The sequence below is a fragment of the Apus apus genome, chromosome 21 (genome assembly GCF_020740795.1).
Source record: "Apus apus isolate bApuApu2 chromosome 21, bApuApu2.pri.cur, whole genome shotgun sequence".
Classification (NCBI taxonomy): domain Eukaryota; kingdom Metazoa; phylum Chordata; class Aves; order Apodiformes; family Apodidae; genus Apus; species Apus apus.
Genome location: NC_067302.1, coordinates 6001822 through 6027893, shown reverse-complemented (window position 1 = coordinate 6027893; position 26072 = coordinate 6001822). Strand labels below are relative to the sequence as shown.

Genomic DNA, 26072 nt, shown 5'->3' with positions numbered 1-26072 from the left:
ACCAAGGGACATTTATTCTTAGAGCAGAGCTGGTAGTTTTCAGTGCAGAATTTAGGTTTTGCTGTTGTATACGTGAAATTCACGTGTAAAGGGACTGAAAATGTCAATATAATTGAAATGCTTCCTGTTTTCTACAGATAATGTTAGAAACCTTTTTAGCTATTTATTGGTTGGACCTTGTGACTGTCTTTTTTGGGGTTTTTTATTTTTTTGTCCCATTGGGTGAAGGGAATTGTTCACTTTTCTGTGTCCTGTCAACTTCTGACTTGAATTGATTGCTCAAGGTGACAGGCAGACATTAGGTAAGAACTAGCAAGTGCAGCAATGCTTGGAGGAAGAGGATGTGCAAGTGCTGTTCATGGAGTAACTCGAAGTAAAAGTTTGATTTATATCCCCACAAAAATTCCCAAGGGAAATTGCCTTCAGTTTACCTCTTTTTGGAATTTAAATGTGATAATACAAGTGCAGGCTGTTACAATGGAGATGCCAGGTAAAGTGTTTTGTTGAAATCTCAAAGCTGTTGCAAAGGTGATGTCAGTTTCTCTACAGAGAGTGTGGGGAAAGGAGATTTGTGGGAGAGGAGTGAAGAGCTTTTACCAAGTGGAGTCTCTGCTTACTCAGGACTGATTTTAATATCTGAGGGTGTAAGATTCTGGTCACTGCAGTGACAGCTAGTTTGCTGGTTAGGACATTAGCTGAATATTTGAGGTCAGTTCTTCTGTGTTGTCTTCTACAGAACTTCTCTGTGTCTCCTTTCTGTCCCAAGCCCTAACTGCTGAAAGGGATGGTGCCCCCCTGCAGCTACCAAGAGTATCTAGCAGATTTGTGTAACTTATAAATGCATGAAAATGCAACCAGATTTCTGGTGTTTACTAGAAACTAAAACATGGTGGCAAGGGGCAAAAAATGCTTGCAACTGCTCTGAGCTTAGGGCACCCTTCCTTCTAAAGAAGAATTACATCCACTGTATTATTCTCTTTAAACTGCCAGCTCTCCATCAGTGTAATGATGAAGTTATTAATATTGTGGAAATGAGATTTGTAGCCAGGTCAAAGATCTCTCTCAGGGTAAGTTCCATTCTTACTGGCCTTGAGAGATCATTGAACTTTATGGATGGACACACAGCTGCATAACCAGTAATAGCCAGTGAAATTGCAGCTACTTTTAAGTCTTTTCATGATGACATGGATTTGGTAACAGAGGGAAGAGAGGCTAATGATGAAAATTTATCATGAGAAAAATCTTTAAATTGGGCCTTCACTGTGATTTGTGAGATGGATGTCACCTTGAACCTTATTTCACCTTTCTTCCTTTTTTTTTTTGAGACAAAGGCATCCTAACACCTGAATGAAAATGAGTATGTTTGAGCACAATGGATTAGCCATTTAAATGCAAATATTCTTTTACAGGAAAATAATTGAAATACAAATTGAAAAATTTGTTTTGGAGATGATAATTAGCACCTTATAAATGAGTCTGAGTGAAAATGCTACTTATGAGTGGAGTCCATTTGCAGGGGTTTGTGCAAATGTTTTCTTCAAATTAGCTTCTGTTTTCTGAGTTCTCATGTCAGTTGTGGGTTGAGATGAACTACTGGGTGAAAGACCAGACTTGTGGGAGACAGAAAATCTTGAGATGCATGAGATTCACATACTGGGAATCACAGACCTTGCAGGAAACCATGCCTGCCTGGGTTCATTTCTAAGGATGACTGAAATGAAGATGGGGGGGGAGGGAATAAATGTTTCCCATGTTCATTTTACAGATGCAAAGAGAAAATAAGAGTAAAATTTTAAGAAGCTTTTGAATCATCCTAACATTTTATTGAGCCTTGGACTCCTGGGGCAAGATTTGCAAGGATGCTTAGATGCCTAAATAAGTGTATACTTGCCCAGTGGGGTTTTGTAAGAGGATGTGCTGGCTGTAAAGCTCAGGTGCATTTGTAAAGGCTACAAGGCATCTGTCTGCAGCTCTTAGGTTCTACAAATGTTTGTAAATCTGGTTCACTTAGGTTCCTTTTGAAGAGAGACTTGTGGTCCTTGGGTGAATTTGTTTTGGTTTGTGAAACCTTGTTCAAAGGCATCGCTGAATCTCTCTGACAACCTGACATCAGTCCAGGGTCAGACTGAGGCCTCCCAAGTTCCAGCTTAGTGCCTTGACCGTGTGATAAACTGTATTTTCTCAGGTGAACTCCTGGTTTCAGATAAAAAGTGTGCAAGTGGCCAGAGTAGGATGCAACACTTGTGTAGCTCACCTCCAGATGTGATGCATGAACACTCCAAAGGAGCCTGGCAGAGGGACTCAGCTGAAGGACACTAGGACAACTGAAAAGCCCTGCAGGGAAGTCCCAGGGAATGCCCTGACACTGTTATTCCTACTAGAGGCAGCACGGGAAGGGTGTGCATTCATTGGTTAATGCTTGTGAAGGGCTTTGAAGATGGAAATAGCTACATAAGTGCTTGGTATTATTATTATGCTGACAGTGGCTCTGCAGAAGAGTCGTGGCACTAACGGAGCAGCCACAATTGATTAAGAGACAATTTTGAAAGAGAAAAGTTTTGAAGGGAGAAAATTGCATCCCTTGAGAAGAGGCCATTCTGACTGAATATTGGGATAACTTCTCTGAGCTGAGCAACTGATTTCAAGTAATGGATGGTCTTCCCAGCATACCCAGACTTGTCAGGAGTTATGCAGCTGTGAACTTCTGCAGATAATTACTGTTCTTTAGGTTGCTAACGAGTGGCTGCTTGGCAGAGTTGGTGCAGCTACTAGGAAGCCCAGTTGTTTAGGCTTGTTTGGGGTGTGAAGGTCACAGAGCTTTTAGTTTGAAACCTGACTCATGAAATTTAGTTCCATTAAGAGCAAGGAGGAAACCATGGAATTTCTGGATTATGAATCACAGAAGTTTTAGTATATGTGTAGATACCTCCAGTGGATTTTCCAGCAGAGATGAGAGAGGTGATAAAACTTACAAGGTGTTGAGCAATCTTCATTGGAATGACTGGAGTGGTCTGATACCCTTTGCAAAGGAGGAATTAAAATTTGATTTGGTTTGTGTTGCTGGAAATGGCTGGTCCAGGGAGCACAGCAGTTGTATTAGCCCTTTTCTATCTGTTTTGTATGGCAGGCCATGGTAGGTGGGAAGATCAGAGGCACTGTCTGAAGGCTTTAGCTTCCATGTGCTGAATGGCAGAAGGATTGCCTGGTGCTGCCATGAATCTCCCTCTTTCTAGCATAGAAACTTTCTTCTCTTCATTCCAGCAAATGTTTCAAGGATAAATTGTACTTTTAAATGGACCTGAGTAATGTACTTGGGAATATTCTGGCTAAGATCTGTTGGAGGTAAGTGGTGAGCAGCCTGACAAAGGCAGACCCCATGGCTAACTGGCTATTTCAACAAATGCTTGTTCATTTATCTGCTTTTTGTATTAATGACTCATCATGACTCTGGCCTTACTGTGAGTCTTCAGTTCCCACTGTTGACGGAGCAGCCTGTACTTCTGGGCCTGGAGGTGCCTAATCCTGTGTCATGGAGATAAAATACCTGATTCCAAGCAGATGGATGAGAGCATCTCTATTCCTGTGTCTAGTGCTGGAGAGAAGAGGCCACATCCTGTGTCCTGGAGATACATGGGATCACCTGCAGCCTCTGGCTTTGCTTAAAACGTTCCCAGTGGGCTCATCATCCCGGGACCCTGTTGCTGGGAAGCCCTGTGCCAAAACTCAGGTGCAAGTTGTGTGTGCAAAGCTCACTGCTAGGAATGGTCACCCCCGCTTGCTTCGATCTAGGGTGTCACTTCCCTTTCCTCGTCTCCTGCTGCCTCTTCCAGACCCCTTCCTTGCCTTCCTGCAGTGCCCAGCATCCAGCAGAAACCCCCCAGCAGCTGGTGCTGCTGAATCCCGAAGGCAGGAGCGCCGCCGAGGAAGGAAATGAATTGAGCCTCTTGCTGAGGGCGCCCAGCAGACAGCTAGTTTGTCTTCAGTGTTGCCAAACTCTATTAACTAGTTGTTTAGCATTCCAAGACGTTTCCATTTATATATGAAGCAGAGGGTGCTTTCCCCCTCCTGTTGCTTTCTCCAGAAGGCAGCGTGTGTGCTCAGCCTGGCAACGCCGCCTGGCAACGGTGCCGCATCGCGCGGGCTGGGCCGGGCTGCTGGTGCCAGCGGGCTGGTCGGAATGGTAATTGGGGATGAAAGGTACTACAGCCTCTTTTCATGGGGCTTGAAAAGCCTCGTTCTTAATTTCTTGACCTTCAGGCTTCCTTCAATACCTCCAGCCAGCTTTCTGCCGCTGCCCTGCAAAAATCAGAGGAGCTGGGAGTTGCCTGGTGGCTGAACCTTGGTAGGGGGTGGGGGGCTTTGCAGCCCTTTGCATCAGCCTTTCAGCCAAGCCTTGCATTTGGGGTGGGGTGAGCTATGTGCGTGCAACAGCTCCAGTGACACAGCTCCAGTGACACAGCTCCAGTGACACAGCTCCAGTGACACAGCCAAGGCACCGTCAGTCCAACTGAAGGTGAAGCTGGAACAGAGGGGCAAGACTTAAACCTGTAACATCTGCACCAGGAAATGGATCTGCTCCTCTTAGAAGCAGCTCTGGGGCAGAAGCCTGAGAGAATGCTTAAAGCAAAGCCAGCTGTGACTGCTTAATTTGTTTTTAAAGTGGTTAAAGCTCTTGTCTCTTCCTGGGGTTTTCAACTTGGGGGCTTCTTGTTGGATTGAGGTTTTCAAACCCTTAATGCTTGAGCTATTTCAGCTGAGGTTCCTTAAAGCCCATTAAGATAAGCCCACAGTAACTTGTGAAGAGTGTCCTCCATTCTGATGCAAACAAAGGACATGAGATAAAGTACTGCCCCTCACTTTTGTGACAGGATAGGCTGGATGTGGCTGGAGCAGGAGTACCACAAGGAGCCTGGGCAGCACAGGCTGAGCTGCCTGGTTTGGGCTGCTGGGTGAGAGCTTCCAGCAGCAGGTCTTGGGCTCTCCAGCAAATGTGTGAACTGTGAACTCATCTGGGTATGTAGAGTGGATAGATGGAAGAGCTGCTCCCTTGCTGATGGCTCTTGTCACCTGGGAAGCAAGTCACCAGGCATGTTCACACTGTGCAGTGTGACAGGTTGTCCTCAAGGATTCTGCTGTGTCCGGTGCTAACTGCAAATGCTCCATGTAGCCAGACCACAGCCTTTGGATTTACATATTGTTGTGTGGGAGAGAGTGGGGGAAAAACACAAAGCTTAAATTTATGTGAGGAATCATTCTTGAGTCCTCTCCTCTGGTTTCAGGCAGGTACAACAAGATTCCAGTGTGACAGGTCCTCCCTGGTAACTGTGCTGAGAGCTCAGCTCACCTTCAGGCAGGGTGAGATGTAGTTTATCTGGTCTTGCAGACAAGATTGTTATACTTGGTTCACTGTTAAAAGGTTCAGGGTTTTCTTTCTTTCTGTGCACGTTCCTTACATCAACAAACTCTGGTTTGGCTCAACACGCTCTCTGTAGGTCAGTAGAGCCTGGAAACAATCTCTTGAGATGCACTCATGATTCAAGGAAGATGGTGAAAACTAAGAGTTGGTGAAAAGATACTGAGGCATTCTGTGTTGTGGAGTAATCAGTAATTTAATTTCCTCATCAGTACTGGCCAAGCAAAGTTTTCTTTGCATATTTGAAATGTTTGCTAGTGCTGTATCCATTGCTGTCCACTGGAGAGAGGATCAGGTGGCATATGAAGCTGGATGGGTACCTGTGTCTCTCCAGCCAGCTAACTTGAGTTACTACAAATAAAATGCAGTATTTTTTTAAGATCTCTGCTGTAAATAGGAACATATATATTTATTAATATGTCTTGATGAACACAGACTTCTCTAGTAGTTACCTTGATACTGCTTATATTAAAAAAAATGCATTACTGAGAATTTTTTAGATACTTAAACTTCGAAATATTTTTAGTATCTTCTGTGATTGGTCCTTAGCCCTCCTGCCTCCCCTTGGAGCAGTAAAATAGGAGGGAATCCATTCCCTTTCCCCTCACTGTGTGCAAGTCTTTACTCCTAAACACTTCTCTTTCCCAGCTTGCTTAGATTCTGTTCAGATTGGAAGCGTTACAGGTGGTGAAGTGGTCTGTCAGTCTGCAGGAGTGACTGAGAAAGATACAGCATGAACCTGGGGGGAGCCAGGACACTCTGATGCCTCTTTGATAACCCACCAGCAGCCCACACTGTGCTGTGCACTGCAGGCAGCTCCACAACAGCCAGTGGGATTGTGTCCCTCCTATGATAGCAGTATTTTTTATTTAAAAAAATGAATCTGATGAGGGTCTTGAAGGCTGAAGTCCCTTCTGTTTCCAGGTCATTCAGGGTAGGGATGAAGCGAGCCGGCAGGGGACAGTCTGGGTCAGGCCAGCATGCCATGCTACCCTCCCTGTCTCCCTCTGTTGGGAACAGAGCAGTTCAGCCCCAGGGGAGAACCTGGCAGCTGCTGTTACGACCAGTCTTCTCACTCAGGCAATTTCGAGTGTAACCAAATGAGGCATTGCTTCCCAGCAGCTGAAGTCTCTGGCCTCTCAGCATGTCAGGGCACTGCAGTGCAGCTGGAAGACAGGACATATGTGCACTGTCATGTTCTTGTGATTTCAAGTTTTGTCCTGCAAGGGCTTTTGATGTTACCTGAAACTGGATGTGTTCCTTTTTTCCCCTCCACAGCATGTCACAGCTCCTTTGACCTTGCTGTTGGAAGTGTATGCCCTTTCAAGGTTCAATCATGAAATATAAACCCAAAGTATGTTAAAGCAGAAAAGGCTTTTTTTTTCAAAGGAGAAGGTCAACTTGCTGTGAAGGAGGGAATGTACCAGTGGGGCTGACAACTGGCATCCCAACCACATGGATGAGGCAGGGTTCAACTCAGGCTTGGGCTTAGCTGCAGCACCCCATCTAGTTCTTGACTTTACACTTCAGGATGGATATGGATCTAGTGAAAATGGTCCCTGTGCACTGCAGGGGGCCTGGGCGAGGGGGCCTTTCAATGTCCTTTCCAACCCCAAACATTCTGTGATAACTCCAAGGTCAGCAGTGTGACCAGAAATCCCAAATGTGTACAGGAAATGTGCATAACCTCCCAAGACAAAATTTTGGTTGGGAGTTGAAGGGAGGGCAGGGGAAAAAGCTAAGTATGTTCTTAGAGCACCTTCACCATCATCTTTTCTGTTCCTCTCTCTTCTACTTGGGAAGCCCTTGAATGAATTGTTATGCTAATGTTGGAACAAAGCCTAAATGTAAGAGAGCTCTGCAGTAACTGTCTAAAAGCCTGGGCAGCACTAAAGGGGACAGAAAGTGATGACAGAGAAGGAGTGAAAGACTGTTGGAATGGAAGGGGAGTAATTTCTGTCTCCAGAGAACTGGAGGTGACTCAGTTGGTTTCAGGAGCAATATGTTCCATGGGTGGTACTGCAGACAGTGCCATCCTGCTGCAAACTCCCATACTGCTTTTGATCTGAGGTGGATGTTACCATTCTTTCTGGACTTGGCAGTAAAGGCCTGAGCTGGATTCAGATAAAATGTGTATTCTTTGCCTTCACATTCTTCAGTTTAACACTCCATGTGTTCAGAGAGAAAAAGGCACTGACTATCTGAGATGTAAATCATCCCCTTGATGATGTGCTTGGATCCACTGGCTTTTGATTAAAAGTTATAGTTAATGGAATGTCTCTGCATTATTTATTACCCAGAAGGCTTTGATATAAGACTGTAGGTTAAGTTAAAACTGTGAAAAGGTGAATACTTAAGGAAACAAGGCTTGGATTTATGAAGTGTGAAGGTACTTTCCCTGTTTGTTCACTTAAATTGTGTGAACAGGAGAGTCAAAGCTAGGCTATGAGTAAACTCTATATGGTTGTCATTGTAGTGATTTGTAAGGCTGCTACCTAAGGAAGCATCATTAGCTGCTGATGATTCAAACCAGTAAACATTGGGAAAAATTAACCTTTTTCATATTGAGATGAGAGATCAAAGTGTTTTTTTTAAAAAAGGAGTTGTTAAAGATCAGCTGTTCACTGCAAGGGTTGAGTTTTTGAGGATGTTCTTTGTGGGGGTAAGATTGTGAAAGGCCCTGTCTGAAGGAGCTGGCTGTGGGCATTTCATAACCCACTTGTGACCCCCCTGCTCTGAGGCACCTTCAGAGCAGGGTTTGTGCCTCTGGGAGAAGGGGAGTGTTCAGCAGGGGCTTCTGTACCCAGCTGGGTGAGAAGCTGAGGGGGTCTTGTGTGGTTCCACTTGCATCATCCCATTAAGGAAGTGGGGGCAGTTCTGCACTGGGTTTGGCTGCTCTGTCTCCATCCTTGAGCTTGACCCTGCTCATCACAGCCTCCAAATGTGCTCTCTGAGGGTGCTGAAGACCCGTGTCAGCAGCTGGGTGTTGTTCCTCAGCTGGGGTCTGGTGTCTCTGTTTGAAGAACTCTGTGCAGTGAAGATGAATGACTCTGGACAGTAATGTAAATAGAAAAAAATAATAAATCACTGATGTATGAGCAGGATTTGGCCCTGCTATTTTAGGCCAGATCTTATACGTGTTTGTTTGCAGGATATGGATATTAGTTTTCTGGAGGAAATGTTATGTTCATCTATTTCACTGAATAGGCTAGAACAGCCCAAAGGAAACGTTTGTGCCTATGGAACAACACCTAAAGCAAATGCCAATACCCAAGCCTGCAGTGTGGAGCAGCCACGTGCCACCAGCAGGGGATGGTGCTGAGAGCATCTCTGTGGGATTTGATGTGTGTACCTTTGGAAATGTGCAGTGACCAGAGATCAGTGTTTGCTAAATTAGATTTCTGCTGAGAAGGAAGGTCACCAACTTATTTCTGAAGTGCTTCCTAAAATATAAATTGTTTCCCTCTCTCAAGTATTGCTTCCTTAGATGCTAATATGGTGTAAATCAGCATAGTTAAAAACTTCCTTGATTTCTGCTACCATGGATCTGGCCTGGTAAGTTTAAGGAATTGAAAGTAGGTGGGAGATGATGTTTTGAACCAATTTCCTTTGCACTTGTAATGTTAGACAAAGCCTTTGTTTACTATTTAGCTTCTGACAACCTGGTGAAGATTTCTAGTGACAATTTGAGTCCACAAGTTTATATGAGTCTTTAGAGCTGCTGAAATTCTATGTTAAGTGATGAAACCCAGTCCCAGCCAGGGGCTTGAAGGTGCAGCTTGTTCCTGAGTTGAGTGTTGCTTATGTGAAGGAAACAAAATCCTGTTGCTGTGATGTGCTCCTGTGCTAAACAACTTCAGATACACAGTGTAAACAAATCTTCCACTAGCTTCTGTTCTCCAGACATGGAGCTTGTACTCCCAGATGAAGTCTTGTTTTTTTGAGTACAAGGACATTCTTCCTGCCCAGCTCTTGGCAAGAGGCTGATCAATACCCGGAATGAAACTTGAGCAGTTGGCAACTTGGCTGCTTAAGCAAAGGCAGCCAGAGCTGTGCTCAGCTGGTAGGTATTTTTTGGTGAAGTGTCCAGTTGTGTTAAGTTTTGTGGTGTGTGGATTAACTGGGTATTACAAACTGCCACAGGCAGCCCATGTTTCTGTTAGAAATGCAGCTCTGCTGTGAGCATATTGCAAAGTAAATATTTCATCCTTGTCCTTGTGCACAGGAGCAGAAGTACAGCTCGTTAGGCTGTTTACATTGTCCAAGCAGTGTGTATTTCACAAAGCAAGTATTGTAAGTGGAGACTGGTAGAGCTCCCTTTGAAGCTCTATCATTGAGGAAACGGCTGTGCCCCTGGATAAAGATGTTTTTCTGCAAAGCCCCAACCAAGCCCTCCACAAGTGCAGGTTTCCTTGGGTTGTGGTTTTTTTCCTCTGCCTTAGGTTGTGATCCCCTTGGAGAAAGGCTCTGTCCACTGCTCCGTGCCAAGCAGGAGAACGTCTTTGTCCTTGTCTGGAAACTTTAAGTGCTACCGCAATAAAATTACACTGATGGATTCATTAAAAGGTATCCTCTCATCATAAACCACTTTCCAGAATTGAAAAGAGCAGGTTGCATTGGCAGCACACAAGTTAGGATTAGCTCCACTCCCAGGCTGGTGATCTCTGTCACAAAACAGGACACGTGCCTGCAAACCCGTGTCGGGGGATGCGCTTCGTCTTGGTGTTCTACCTTCAGAAAGTAGGAGGCCGTGAATATTGTATTAGAATCTGGAATAGCTGCATAAATATTTACACTGGCACACTGAGTCTTCCAGCAGGTGACACCTGATCCTTGGCTTTGTGTATTTACTTTACTCATTCCCTGTTGTAGATTTGAATAAAGAGCGGGCAGTGGGGGGAGATGCAGGAGTCTGGAAGGTCCTGACTCCTGGTGCCAGGGCTGGTGGGTGCTCTGCAGAGGGTGTCAGGAGGGTCCCTGGCTGCAGCTTGTCCTGTCATTGCTGCTCTTTACTTGACTGAGGTTCATGGAGGGGCCTTGTGTCAAACCTGGTCTGGAGAGAACACTCCAGAAAACTTGGAAGAGGGTTGGACTCTGTCAAAGACGAATTCACCTGGAACTTTGTAACACAGAAACCGCATGATCCTTTCATACCTTTCATTCCTGCTCCCAGGCCAAAGGGATGAAGAGAATTGTTTTTGCAAGTCTTCAGAGGAGAAACAAAGTGTCTCCTTGTCATGTACTTGAGACTTGAGATAAGGTTTTGTCAGTCAAGCCTGAACTGAACTAAAACCTGAAAGCAAATTACAGGGCTGCAAACATTCTCTGGGGCTTCCTGCATCTCTTTCCCGTGCCTGCCGACGTTTTTCTAGCAGTGCCCAATATAAATGAAGTTCCCTGCTATTACAGTTGATGAAGAATATATTGCTTTCCAGATTGTCAGCTTCTGAAAAACTAATTTTTGTTTGCAATAAGCAATTTTCTTTTAGCTGTGTCCAAAGCACATCTTGGTCAGAATCATCCGACACACAAATATTTCAGTAGATTGATTTGATATGTCATAAAACGGTGTCCTATTTTTCTATTATCTATTTGTTTTTCTTCAGCTAGGTTTAAGATTCTGTACATTTTTCTGGCCTTTGTTTTAATCACTGATTATGCAAGGGCAGTATAAATTTATATTCATCTTGAAGCTTGTTGCCTTTCATGTGACCTTAGGAGTGTTTGGAACAATGTCTCTCTGACCTTGAGTTTATTTTCTGAACTTCATGCAACATGAGTAGCTTTTATATAATCAGGAAATAAAGAGGTACAGCCTCTTTAATTTCCCAATTTTCTTAAATTGTTCTGATGACATTTACTTATTATTAAAATAAAAAATGTGCAGTAGGGACAGATTTAATATCCCCACATTGTCTATTGAGTGCTGGTCTGGTTGAAGAACAGAGGATGTGACTGAATTTTAGAGAACTGAAACTTACAGATCCTTGGCAGTCTCCAAGTCATTACACCAAACCAGGCCTGCTTTTACCACTCTGGAAAGGGTGATATTCCCACCCCTGAGGAGCTTTCTGGCACCAAGGTAATGCAGCCTTTCAGAGAACTCTCCAAATAAATGGAACTGAAGTGGAGGAGGGAGGTAGATCCCAGTGGTGCATGTGTTGTGTATTGACAGAGTGCAGAGGGAGGCAGATGCCAGGTGCTGGAGAAATGCAAAGTGCTTTAGTCTGCCCTAGTAACGAGTTGTGTGCTAGCTGAGTTGGAGTCCCTGGTGGGTTATGGGGCTGTCCTAACTCTCATTGATTTAATAAACATGATACAAAAAGAGTCCCTGGGTAGTAAATATGATTGACCGTTTTGGATTCATAAAGCTGTGAACTTCATCTTGCAGAGAGAAGTTCCTCTAAGCATTTTTGCACCAAAGTAGGTCAATCTAATTATATTTGGCTTTAATGAGCACTACTCTGCAGTTCTTTACCTGTAGCTGTTTGGCACTCAGAAGTGCAAATGCCATTGCTGCCTTTGAAAAAAGCAATGAGAAATCAAAGAAATAATTTCTAATCTAATTCATTTCAACTTGAAAGCCTTGGTTATCTCCATGAGCTGGGGTAAGCAGGCCAGCAGCAGCAAGACAAGCTGGAGCAGATGCAGGCAGCAGTGGTCAGCAGCTCTGATGGTGGCCATGGGTTAAAGGTGAAATTCTGCTTTTGGTCTCACAATAGTTGCCTTCCAAACTGCATGGAATTCAGCTTTGGTGTGGAGGAGTTATTCTATTAAAGCCTGTAGGAGTTAGACTAGTTTGTTTGGAGTGAATTTTTCCCTGTACCTCAGAAGACACTTAGGTAAAGTAGCAGTGAGGAGAGAGGAAAACACTGAGGAGAATTTGCCATCTTGGCTGTTCCCAAAACACATTTATGTACCTGTTTCCCCAGAGAGCAGAAAATCTCACACATCCAGCAATTGTACATCATGGCAGTTGATCTTTATCTTTGGGATGGAGTGTTCCCAAGTAGTGCAGTCCAGCTGTTACCAGCCCGTGGTGTTTCCAGCCAGAGGGAGCAGTGCCCAGGAGATGGTATCTGGGGTCCAGTTCTGCAGGGAGGACAAACATGCATCTCTAGATTTTACCTTTATCTGTTTCCTGGACCCGAGAACTGAGAAGCAATTTGATGGAAAGAATCCCGTGTGATCTGTTTGGGGGACAAATATTACATGTGTATCCTGCAGCATCTGACTTGAACTTCTGTCTTTTCTCTCGCCAGCCCAGAACTGCAGCCACGTTTTGCAGGGCCCAAACGGGACGATACAGAGCCCGGGCTTTCCGTATGGATATCCCAATTATGCAAACTGCACGTGGACAATCACTGCTGAGGAGCAGCACAGGATACAGCTGGTTTTCCAGTCCTTTGCATTAGAGGAAGATTTTGATGTATTGTCTGTCTACGATGGCCTGCCTCAGCAGGGGAACCTGCGAACAAGGTACATTGCTCAGAACAGTGATGTGTTTAACCATCTTCCTGTTTCTGCCGCTGGGATTAAATCTAGTTTGGAGGTTTATGCTGCAATAAACTGGGAGTGCTTCTTCATGAGCAGCTCTTACAGTTGTTTTGATCTCTTATCTCTGATAAGGTTTGAAATGTTTCTCTGAATGCCTGACAGTAATGATTTGTCAAGAGTCATTCTAGACATCCGGAGAAGTTAATTAGAAAATGGAGCAAGAGGAAAGCAGAGCTAATGTGCAGAGGAGCTTCCCTCAGTCCAAAAGAGATTCTCTTGAGTGGGAGGATGGATAATGGGTTTCATTTGATAGCTCTGTCAATGCTTTGTGGGCGCATCTGGGTAATTCCTGAGCTTGCAGTCTGTGCCCCAGCTGGACGGGGTGATACTGACACATCCCACTAAGCTGTGGGATATTGAGGGGTAAGGAGTTGCCAAGTGATACACTTTATCATGAAGACTCTCCATGGATTCTGATCTCTGAGAGTTTTAGGTACCATCCTGGCATTAAAAAAAAGTTAAATGAGAGGCTGATTTTGGGAAAAAAAAAAAAAGAGTAAAAAAAAAAGTATTGTGGTAGCAAATGTTCTATGACATGTCAGACTTCTGCATTTGAAGGAGTCGTGATCTCAGACCTTCCAGATCTGAGGCACAGACAAAATCAGCTTGGTGACTTGTGACCTGGCTGTTCTTGCCTGCTGGGGTGTCTGATTGCAGCTGAAGTCTGACAGCAATTTATTCAGAAAGGAATAGAAACAGTGGCAGCATCCAGGGTTAGAATCCCTAGTAAGAATGCTGGAGTCATGGAAGACTTGGAAATTAATTTTACTTCAAACCACTTTGGGGCAGATCCTCTGACCTCAGTGTCTGGTCTAACCTGAGTGGAAAATGTGAGTTAGAGAAACACTGGTGGAAATCAGCTCTTTATGTAGATTATTTCAGTTATGCAAATAAACCACATCTTCTTGCAACTGTGCTTGAGAATAATCTTAATTATGGCACCTCATCATTTAATGAGAGGCTAGCGTAGTGCTTTGCTCTGGGTATTATGTAAAGGGTGTCTACATCTGGTATAAATTCTGCTCAGGAGGCTCTGTATGGTGAGGAGTCAATTCCTGCTCTCGCCCTGAGAAGCCCTTGGCAAATTGTTCTGCTCTTCAGCAGTGCCAGATGTTTCCTTTTGCCCTCTAGGCAAGTGTGGGAGGTTCTGCTAAAGAAGCAAAATCCATGGGTGGAAGGAATTCAGAATTAGGGTCATGGTGGAGTAAACTGGTAAGATGGCTGTAGACAAGTTGCATCCAAGCATTGCTCTAAGCGTGACAGGAGAAACAGAAAGGGCATCTTCCTACAGCAGACGTGAGCTACAGCTGGATACTGTCCTGCTAATTGGTAGCCCTGCATATGGGAAAGGTGAGGAGACAAGTAAGGTCCTTCTGCATCACTGAACTGTGTGCACAGCTTGGGTAGAAGAGTGAGAGTGGTGGGATGAAACCAGAACAAAGCAATGTGAGAATGTTTCATCTGTAATGAGGAGATGAGGTGTCCAGGAAATGTATTTAGTACAATGGAGGAAAGTGAAATGAATGGGGGGAAGGTACTGAGCTTTCTGGAGGTCTGAAAGCACTTACAGAGGGCTTACAAAAGTAAAAGAGATCTGGACTCTTGTGTGATGGATGTTTGCATTCTCCTCCTGGATGTTTCTAGATTAGCAACTTCAAAACCTGCAGCTGGCTCCTCTGTGCTGTTTCTTGTCTCACTTCTTTGTTTAGCTAATTTTTTTTTTTGGTTCATCAATCTCACCTCAAACTGTAACTGTTGCCCAACATTGTCTTTTTTTTTTTCTCATTTATTCTTTTCCCTCCCTTTTTTCTTTTTTCCTGTGGCTATCAATTTTGTTTTTTCTCAGCCTGCTTTTCAGATGTACTCAATTCATCACCCAGGTGCAGCACTGGAAGACGGATGACCCTGCGTCATTCGTCAAAGCTGGTGCTGCCAGGAGGAGGGCCAAAATGAGCTGTAAGCAAGTGTAGAAGGAAAGGAAAAAACCAGACTTACGTAGAAAAGAAGGCAGCTGTTCTGTTCAGTGTGTCCCAGGCTGATGAACAAAGCAGTTAACAGAGGAACTGCATCCCTGCCTGCCCCAGCTGGTGTTGAGCATCAGTACTGCAGCAGGTCAGACCTGCTTGACTGGCAGGAGGGAATGAAGCTGGTGTTGATGACATGTTCTTGTGCTGAGGGCTGGAGAATGGTCACTTGCCTCAGGACCCTGCTCTTCCATTGCAGCCTTATATTCCTGAGAGCTTCCTTGCCCTGGTGTCAGTGCCATGTCTGTGTGTCTCAGAAGGGGTTAACAGCTGTGGTCACGTGTGCTGGCAAGCACCCTGTTGCCTTGCAATTTAATGTGGTGTGAAAGTTCCCTAATAGAATGAGACCAGACTTAATCCAATGAGACATGTGCTAATAAACTGCTTTACTGTATATTAGGGAACCTGCCTTGTGTGTTTGTGATGAGTATGTGAATATTAAATGTGTTTCAGTGTCTTAATTTAGACACCCAGGGCTGTTGTCATCTTTCAGTGCCATGACTTTGCTTTGTTTGCTAAAAGCAGGGCTTGTTTCTGAGTCCTGGCTCTTTCAGCTCCTCTCAAACAATTTGGTTTTTTTTCCACCACCACGCACTGGCTTTCAGCAGGGACCATTGCAAAAGCATCTTGTTTGAAACCTGAGAGCAGTGGTGGCTGCAGATTTGTTTCTCCCTTGACTTGAGCGGGAGAGCTGAGTGTTTTCAGGAGTTCAGATGAGATTTGTAACTTCCCTTCAGTGCCTGTATCTGGCTTTCCCTTCTCCTCAGCAGTGTTTGTGCTTGTTACTTCCCCAAATGCTCATCCTTCAAGTTCCTAACTCTTCTGCACTGCCAGTGGGATCAGAGGGATGCATGTGGAGACCTGATCTGAAAACTGCAGTTACTCAATAACCGTCTTTTTGCAAATTCCCATTGAGCTTTGCTGATTGTGTCATTGTTCAGAGGATGCTCCAATCAGGTTATTCTCCTGATTGGTTTCCCACAGTGCTGGGCTTAGAAGCTCAGCAGAGACTTGACTAAAATTTGAATATTTGGAGTTATTTATGGAGCTGAGATTGCTATGGGGTTTGGGAGAGTCTGCACCTTTTTCTGTCAGACTGTTGTTACGTGACATAACCAGGCAGTAGTTAAGAAGAAAGCCACATGATATCTTAAAGCTTTTTCATCTGATGCTAGTACTTTGCAGGACACTTTTAATGTGAGAATCTTAAATTAGTTGCCAGTTTCCTTATTTGAAGTTTCAGGCTTGCAATCAGATTCAGGAAAAATGTATTTACAATATATCTGGTAATTTCAGCTACCTAGTTCTGTTTGTCTGAAGGGAGCCATTGAATTACATTCAAAATAGGACTGGTCAATTTAGAAAATCAGATTTATTTATTTTGTCCTTCAAGCATGTTTAAAGCAACTTTGGAAAGGCCAAGGGACAGAATATGCAATCATGTCTACCAGGAGAGACTGCTTACTTATGTGCTGAGCAATGCTGGGGGAACTTCTGTGCCCTTACAGCCCCTGGGCCTCCCTTCCTGGGTGACCTGGGTAGGTGGTTGCCTGGTCTTCTGGCCTGCATTTCCTGTTCAAAGGAAATGGTTCAATGGTACCAAATTTATTTGGGTAAGAAACTGTTTATTTGAGCCAGTGCAGCAAGAAAAACAAGTATTGTAGCCAGAAGCTCAGTGGTGCAGTTTGCATTTGCACAGGGGTTGCCAGGAGGTGTGAGTGCACAGCTGTGAGGAACTGACCCATTCTGATGCCTACAGAGTGTGTAGGGTGAGGAGATGTTCACAAATCATTTACTGCAATTGTTTCATACCTAAAGCAAGGGAGAAATCTACACTGAATACATCCTGCTCAATGGCCCTGGGAGCAGCTTCCCTTCCAGCTCCTGCCTCACCACAATGCAGTGGCTGCTGTTACTGGAGGAGCTCCCCTTCCTGGGCAGAGGGCTGCAGAGGAGAGGAGAATTGCCACCAGTCTCTGCTGTAACTGCAGTTAAAAGCCACATCATCTCTTTGGCCATATTTAATTGACTGAAAGATTAAGTGTTTTGTTTGAACTTAAAACTATGTGATAGTAGTGATAAGCGCTGAGTTATCTGCTGGGGTGACCTATTTACAGATACAACAGGAATACCTGTACTTGCCTGCTTCTCTTTGATAACCTTTTAATTACTCTTAGAAAACTTGGACAGGGTGACTTGTACTTAATTACCAATCAAGTGAACAAAAAGCTTTTGATCTTAAAAACAGTAGAAGGGAGGAGGAGAGGAGACACAGGGAACAGTGAAGGTGCCAGTTCTCCACACACATGTTCTGCCTTGTAGAGATGCAAACCTGGGTTAAAACAACATTCTGGGGTTCTGGCTTTGCAGGTTCTGGGCTTGCAGGGGGTCAGTGCTGCTAAGGACATCCCTGGAGAAGCAGCATTTGCCAGCTGGATTATTAGGATTTTGTGTTGAGTCACCTTTGGTCCTGTGACATGTTCCTTTGTAGCTGCCTCCCCTCTCCAAGGTGACCACAGTTCTTTTTTACTAAGGATAAAGTAAATAAAATGGAGGGCCAACGAAATCTTTGTCATCTTCAGTGAACTTCAAAATCCTTCCACCATTTTCCTCTTAGAAGAGTTTTTTATCACTTCACATTAACTCCATGGGGAAAAAAAATACCCACAACAAAAACCCACTTAAATTTATGTTCTCTGCTTTACAGAATAAAAGACACTTTATTTTCCCCTAAGAAGGTAACTCTTAGGCTGCATTAGGGCCTTTTGCCCATGGCCCTGTTGTTTTGTTCTGAGAGAATCTGAATATTTAAACTTTGTGTGTGAGATAATTGATGGAACTAGATCTGAAAGTCCAGGAAAGCTAATGGAGTTAAAGCAGCTGCATCTGGGGCTGCTCAGCTCGGAGAGGCTGTGTTCAGTTGGTGTTTCAGGAGAGAGGGCATCAGGCTGGGTGATGAGAGCTGAGGATTAAATTGGGGTGGGAGCTTCTTCCCTGCCACCGTGCTGAGCGTGGTGGGATTAGGGGGGGCCTGGCTCTGATCTCCCTGCAGTGTGTTTGGGATTGTGTAGCTGCTTGGAAGACACAAAGGCTTCTGCTCTCCAAAGATGCAGCAGTTGTCCTCAGGTCTTCAGTGATGTTTATAATATTTAGGCTTACAGCTGAAGAGAGCTGCTAGAGTGGAATACAAGGTTTGCAGAATCACAGAATTACTGAGGCTGGAAAAGACCTCTGAGATCATCATGTCCACCCGATGACCTAACACCCCCACATCAGCCAGACCAGGGCACCAAGTGCCACCTCCAGTCGCCTTAAACGCCTCCAGGGATGGTGACTCCACCACTTCCTTGGGCAGTCCCTTCCAATGTCTGATCAAGGACAGGAAGGAGATAAATATTTTCATTTGAACTGGGTTGGTAGCTTGTGTTGTCACTGATGTGTGTGTACATGGAAGTGTGAAATGCTGCTGTTCTAGCATTTTTATATACTTTTTTAAGCTATGGAAATCAGGCCCTTTAGCTACCCAGGTGCATGGCAAGGCATCCTCTGGCTGGAGCTGTTCCCAGTTTGTGTGGCCAAGGAGTATGGACACAAAGAAATGATGAGGTCCAGGGCAAGCAGTAGCTCTGGTGGGACTGGATTCACCTCTAGAGCATTGCTGGGCTCTCCTGCTGAACAGCAGCAGTTAGCAAGGGTTTTATCCTGGTTCTGCTCAGCAGTCAGCACTCACACAGGGGGCAAGGGAATAAAGAGTATGAAGTGAATCAATATTAGTCTTTTTGGATAAATCTTCATCAACTGGAAAAAGGGGACGTTCCAGGTTTTTCATCATACAGTGCATCTTATAAAAATCAAATTTCTTATTAACCTACTTTTTTGACTGCACTTGCAGTGTTTATTTGTTCCATTTGGGTGCTTCTTTTTAACTCTTTATAACAAGTGAATTTCTGCTGTTTCCTTCTCATCTGTTGTCAATAAATTCTGTTTTCTGATGTGTTGTTATAAATAAATATATATTAACATCTTAAGGAATAAGAGCAGGCAAACCTGTATTGTGGTGGGAAGAGGGATTTCTGTTCAGAATGCTGTTGGACTGAGAACTTTTTTTGTTCCTCTGCTTTTAACGTTCATTAAATGTGAAGTTTTTAGGCCACGGGACACTGGTGCTTGAGCAGTGTGCAGCAGAAGAGTTGATGTTGCTACAGGGCTGGTGTGAATATTGGGCTGTTGGCAGCACCTCTGGCATGGGAATGTCTTCCTGTTCAGCAAGGAGCCTCATGTGGTTTGCAGGGACTTCCAATAACTTGTTTTTCCCATTTACTAGATTTTACACCCCTGATGATTTTTTTTTTTAAGAAAGCCAGAAATAACCTCAAACTGCCAAGCTTTGAATTGACACTGCTGAGCCTGACTTGGTCTATATCCAGACTTCTCTTTGTTTACCCAGAATATCAGCTGAGATTTGCCAAGAGGTTACTAAAATTTGGTGAACTGTTCTATAAATCTGTGAGGGTTGTTTTGTGTTTTTTTTGTTTGAAATAACAAGACAGAGAATATGGAAGGCAAAGTTTGTCAGATTTGTTTGCATCTTGCTGCTATCTGAGAGAGTACAGGAAAAATAAGCATGGGATGTGATTAAACTAATAAAAAGAAATCCAAGTCTGTGCTCTTATTCTGTTGTGTTGTATGGAAATTAAATTTAATGAAATTTGATGCTTAGCACCTGTTCCCAAGTTGAGCCACGAAGACCTCGTATATTAGAGATGCCCGTGCTGGCTTTAGGCTCCATAAATAACACTTTTCTGTTGGGAATTGACTCAAACCTCATTTTAAAGGAGTGAAGAAATCCATCCAGGCTGGGATGTGAGCCCTGTGTCTGTTCCTGGAGCCTGTTAGTTAATGAAGCCTTGGTCAGTGTCAGAGGTGAGGAGAGGACTCCTGTGGTGTGAGCGTGACTTTGAGCATAAATCATTCCAGCAAGTTGAGAAAATTAAACTGAACTGATACTGTTGTTATATCATTACAGTATCCTTCTGAGCTCGCTGAGAATTTTTGGGTTGGGAGCATCATTTCAGCCTTACAGGGATCAAAATTAAAGGGCAACTGTCTGAGTAACACCAGTGAGTCCTGCCTTGCAGACAGAGCTGACTTTTAAGTGTCTGCAGCCTGCACGAGCTGAAGTGGTCTCAGATTATGCTCTGCTTGTTTTATTTGTGGTCAGAGGAGATTAATGCTACCAGTTATTCTGTCAGCATGGTTTTAAAAAAACCAAGCCAATATCTCATTGTAATTGCTTGTTTGTTTAATAAAGGAATAGAGAGAAGAAGGGAGAAAACTCTGAACCAGGCAAGCCTGAGGAAACGCTAGCAGAGCCAGCTGCTCCTCAGGGGTTTGTCTTTCATCCACACTTCCTGCAAATAGGGGAAAAGATCTGCATGGTTCTTCTGGCTGAAAACAGAGGGGATCTGACCTGTGGAAGAGGCTGAGGTGGCAGCGCCTGAGGTGCAGCTGCAGGGGATAAACCGGGCAGAGAAGTATGGGATGAGTGGGAGGAAGAGGAGGCTGGAGGAGCCATGAGGACACTGGAGCAGGTCCCTGCCTGGGCAGCAGGGTGGTGGCATGGAAAGCCCTCCTGGAGACAGAGCTAGTGCTGAGTTTTGCAGACAGTGATATGTGAGAAACAAAGACCTGTCAGCTTCAGCTTTAGTGCCCATCTTGAAGCCCTTGTGCCCAGGGTATCTAGCTCTGCTTTTGTGCCAGCTTTGTAAAGTTACACTGAGATGCAGGGTGGTTCTCCTGGGATTCAGCTTATGACTCGGGGGAGACATTGCACTTCTTCAGGATGAAAGATGATTTCTAAAACTAAGGTATTAATAGGAATTACAAGATATTGGCCCCCTATAGACTACTTTGCCCTACACCCATCAGCAGCTGTGTGTTTTAAAGAAACAAAACTTGCTGCCTGTAATGAGATCTGAGATGGGATGGATTGCTGGGGGTAAATTCCCTGATCTCTTGCATTTGTTCTTTTATTCTTGACATCCGCCCATGAAGCAGCCTTGAGGAGGACATCTGTGAGTGACCACTGACTTTGCATGTGGCTGTTGCCAGTTTCCTCATAGACTTTAATTTTTAAACATACCCAAGTATTTCTGCAGGTGTTCTCCCTGCAGCAGCTGGAGCACAATGCTTACACGTCCTTTACATCAAGATTGAGAAAGCTGCCAATGTTTCATAGCACTCATACCCATTTTTCAGTGGAGGGACTGAACGTATATTTGGGTTCTCCCTGGAGCCAGTGAGTTTCCTCAGTGCTGTGTGCCCACCAACCAGCTGTCCAGCTCAACAGGCAGATAAACCTTGATTCAAAGTCAATTGGAAATTATTGGGCTCTTTCTGTTGGCCCCAGTTGATAATGGATTAGTTGACTACTTCATGAATACCGTCCAGATGACTTCAGGCTGACTGCCTCCTTGTTAACCAGGAGCACAGGGTGAAGGTCTCCCAGGCTCAGCCTGGACTGGTTTCCAGGGGGCAGCTCCCTGAGCTCTTTTCTCCACACAGCCCCTCCCACCTGGCTTAGCTTGAATATTGTCCTGGGATAGTGCAGGGGTGTCAGACTAGCACTTAAGGAACTGTGTCATTTAAACTGCATCTTGTGAAGAGAGTGGTTCATTTGATGGGGAATTTTCTTTAATAGGTGCCTTTAAATTACATGCAGGGGAAAAAAAAATACCAGTGAAGTATGGTGTGGTGTAATTTAATGCTGGGTTAAACGATGCAATCCAATGCATTTTCATTAGATGTTCTGAGACACTTCTTTAGCATTTATGCTTTAAAGGCTGTTGGATTGCCAGCTGCAATAACTATTTTGATTGCAGCCTGAGCTGATGGTGGGCATCCTACCAGAAAAATAATGTGCTCTGTTTTAATTATGGCACCTACACTCCAGAACAGGAGCCTGCGTCACAGAACGTGACATGTTGTACTTGATCCAGTGGAACAGGAAAATATGCAACAGATGGAGGGGAGAGCCATTTGCAGAGGGCCCGAGGTGTGGGCTGGCTGGTGTTGTTCTAGGGCAAAAGAAATGTTTGCTGGTGAGTTGAACCTGCTGAGCAGAGCAGTCAGTGGGTCTCTGGTGCTTGACTCCTTTGGTGGGTGGATGGGACATGTTTCCACTGGGAAGGATGTTCTGGCCTTAGGGAAGGTGGTGATATGACCAAGAGGTGAGAGAGCTGGGCTCCAGGAGGAGTGGAGAGCATCACAGAGACCCCAGGGGATGGGCCACCCTTGAGCCTCAGCAGCTGCTGGTGTGCTGAGGGATTTTCTTGACTTCAGTTCTAGCAGAGCTGTTCTGGGGAGCAGGTTTTGCTGTTCTGCCTCAGATGGGGAGCCATGAACCAGAAATACTTGCAGTGTCAGAGGCAAACCTGAGGCAAAGAATGAAGAAGGATGCAAATTGAGTAGAGGATTTCTGTGCTGATTTGTTTTGGTGTATTGATTTTAGCTGTACTGTGAAGCAAGGGCAAGCTTATGAAGTGGCATTTCTGGCATTGGTTTAGTTTGGTTCCTCACAGTAGGAGCAGAATTAAGCCAATGAAAAACACATTGAAAAGCTCACACATTCAGTGTTGGCTCCAAGCAATTTAAGGGGATAATCACTCAATAATCCATTTGGCCAGAGGTACAGAAGAAATGGAAGATGATTATTCGTGCTGTTATTACCACCCTCACCTTCTTGTTATGGCCCTTAATAAAAACAAGGAACAGAGTTTACTGCTTTTCTTTCTCATTAGCATTTATATTTTTTTATTGCTATACTAAATAACAGTGATGTCAGAACTGCTGTTTCACATATGAGGCCATTGGGGAATGATTTCATATTCTGTCTGCCATCGTGTTCATCCCCATGCTTTAAATTTGCCTGGGCAGCAGATTTAAGGAGGAAGGCATGAGGACAGTTTTACCAGCCAGGCTGTCCTGCCAGCTTGGCTGTTTCTGGGTCTCTGGAACAGGAGTGCTGAGGTTTTACAGGAACATAAACCTGGTTAAATCACTGTTGCTTCAAGAGGATCCTGCCTGTGCTCTTGCTTGGAGAAGACCAGGACATCAGAAGGAGGAAAGAATTTCAACTGTGTGCATTGGTTGAAGGCTCAAGAGGAGGAATAACTTGTATTTTAACTGTAGCAGCTTCCAGTAAGGAACGGGAGGAGTTTAATCTCATTTCTAGTGCAGGTTTTCACTGCAGGAGGAGACAGGAAAATCGATGGCATAGAGGGTAGGAGTTGCACTATAGCTATTTTTCTTATTGAAGCTGTATTTCTGCCTTTCTTTGGAATAAGCTCAGTTTTAGCACTAATAGGGACACTTTTCATCTTCTCTGAGCAGAAAGGCTGTTGGATCTGGAGGGGAAGACAATGTTTGGTCACCTTTTGTGCTGTCAGGTAGCCCATTTTCTTCTGCTTGTTCCAGGGACACCAGATAGAGACAAATGAACATCTGAAGTTAAGGGCCTGGAGGGATGTTTGGGTTTATTAATTTTGAGTTTCAGGAAGCCCAGTGGTTCCCATGAAAATTGTCTTTTCAGTCAACACAGAATCTGTAGAAAGACTGAAAAGGAACCCTCAGTTACAATTTCATGCCCCTATGCACAAGCCAGCCCTTGCTTTAAAGGCCCTGTGACTAGAAAATACAAATACATGCTCAAGGACAGGGTTGTTTCACGTAGCACTTAATTCCTATTGACTCCTCTGGGACGTGTGCACTTGCTTGAAGGCAAAAATATTGCCCTGAATGAAAAACATCTGCAGAGTGGGGTCCTCCCAGTACATGAATGCATGTGAACAGAATTCATGATGCAAAAAGCTTAGTTCAGAGACAACAGACCTACTCTGGATATTAAAAGTACAGCCTACTGTTAACTAATTGCTAGATAATGAGAAAGCTTTGTGTGGTGATTAGATAGGAAGAAAAATGTCAGGTTCTGTTGTCCACTGGAGGTTTTTATTAAAACTGGTCCGTGCGTTTCCTGGATTCTGCGTGCATGAAGGTTTCAACAGGCCATTTGAGTTGAGCTGCAAAATAAATTAATAAAAGCTATGGCACTTCCTCAGTTCTGAGCACAGTAAAAAAACTATCCTGAATCCTTCAAAATCCTGGAACCTTTTGTTTTTAATAAACAGGAGCAATTACTGGTACTTCCGGCTTATACAGACAATGGAATTTATGCTGAGATTGGGTAAATATTTCTTTGCTGACATTAAGACTTGACTGCAATCATTGACTGGCAACTGCCTGAACTTTGCCAGTAACTGGAAATTTTGCTTTAATAAGGTTCTCAGGCAGAGCATGTCAGCTCTCATTAGTGAGAGTTCAATCTGTTTGGAGTAATACTTAGGTTTGCTAAATCAGGGCCAGAGTGAAAGAGTCAGGAAGCTCATTTGATGTCCCTGGAAGTTGCCATGAAACTAGTGCCAGCTTAAAGGAGAAGCTGCTTGGGCTGGAAATCGTGGTGTACTAGTACCTGACCCCATGGCCAGAGAGGGTATGGTGGCCCTCAGAATTAAGGAGCTGGTTTTCTTCTCTGGGTGCTTTTTTCATTCCATGTGATAGAGGAGGAGAGGACATACTTTGAATCAAATACATACTTAAGTGTACTTCTTCAGGGGTAGAACTGCTTTGTATCATGAGTGGTCATTTGTCCTCTCCAAAAGAAAGACTAGTTGCTGTATAAAAGATGTGGAATAAACCTTTGAGTGTGTGTGTAAGGAGCTTTACACTTTCTTACCACAGCCTGTTTATCTCGTGCTACTTGTGTCCCTGTGAGTGGATGCTGCCCTGTGCCAGTGAGCTCCCCCAAGCACTGCTGCTTCTGCAGGCTTGTAGAAGTCTGCTGTTAGGACAGTTGTCAGGCAATGGGGATTGCATCTGAATTTGTATCTTTGATAATGGCAGGCAAGAATTAATCTGTGATTGCCTTAAAACAAATGTTCCTTATTTAAATTTATTACATGAATCACCTTAAGTTATAAGGAGAAGGTTTGTAAGTTTTAAAACTAATTGTAAGACATGTACATTAGCTGTTCTTGGGCTGTGTCAGTGCAGGATCAGGGATTTAGTATTTGGGATCTAATAATGCCAGCTTAAAATCAACACCAGAGAGACTTTTGTAATTAAATTAAGTTCTCATTTAGCTCTTAACTCCTCAAGGAAAGCGGGTGGGAGGGCAGCACCCCACGGGTTTCTGCAGGGCTGTCTGGTCTGTTCACTAGACTGGTTCCATTTTTATATAGTTCTTTCTACTCTGGGCATGTCTGTATGCTAGGCAGTTGCTACAATACATCTGCTAGATCATCTCGTGCAAACGATTTTATGTCTGTGGGCTTTGATTTTCTCAGTCAGGAAAGAGGTGTTAACCACCACAATCTTCGCTGTGGGGCTTGTTAGATACTGGGATGTAGGATGAAAACTACTATCCTTGGGATTGTTCTTGCAGGACATTTGAGTAGGGCTTGGGGAGGATTCCTGGAAACTGCAGACCTCATCCACTGTGAAGCTACAGAACAAATACTCCAAGGACAGCCACCTTGATGGGCTTTTAATTAATTTGTAACATCAGATTTCCTGTCTGCTCTCCTACGCTGCTTTGGGTCATGTTCTATTTAATGTGGTTTGTATAATGCTGCTTGTCTGAGGTCTTTCCTCCAAGGTTCTCAAGATGAACACATCTTGAATAATGTCTTGGGTTCACTCAGCAACCTGAAATATTGCTCCCTTTTCACAGATGGGGAGAGTTCTTCTGCAGGGCTCAGTGACTGCTGCAAGATACAGAGTTGGGGTCAGGACACTGCGGGGCTGATGCTCTCAGCAAACAAGGTGTGAAGCAGATCAAGTGGTTTAAAATTTAGTCCATGAAGAAATACTTGAGTAGTTGTTGTGGTAAACCAGAAGGTGTTAAAAGCCCAGGGCGGGTTTGCCCAGTGTTTGTTGCAGTTCTTGAACTGAGGCTGTACCAGTCTGGTTTCATCGGCTCAGCAGCTCTGCCCTGCAGTCGGTGCTCAGTGGGCCAGGGGCAG

At 44.3% G+C, this 26072-nt stretch overlaps 1 protein-coding gene across 1 annotated transcript in view; it reads left to right on the top strand.

Moving 5' to 3' along the window:
- Positions 1-26072, top strand: part of CSMD2 (CUB and Sushi multiple domains 2) — a 262798-nt gene that overhangs the window by 10135 nt on the left and 226591 nt on the right. Inside the window, exon 2 of the mRNA XM_051638216.1 lies at positions 12676-12892. Coding sequence (XP_051494176.1) covers positions 12676-12892 — 217 coding nt within the window. The remainder of the gene's footprint in view (positions 1-12675; positions 12893-26072) is intronic.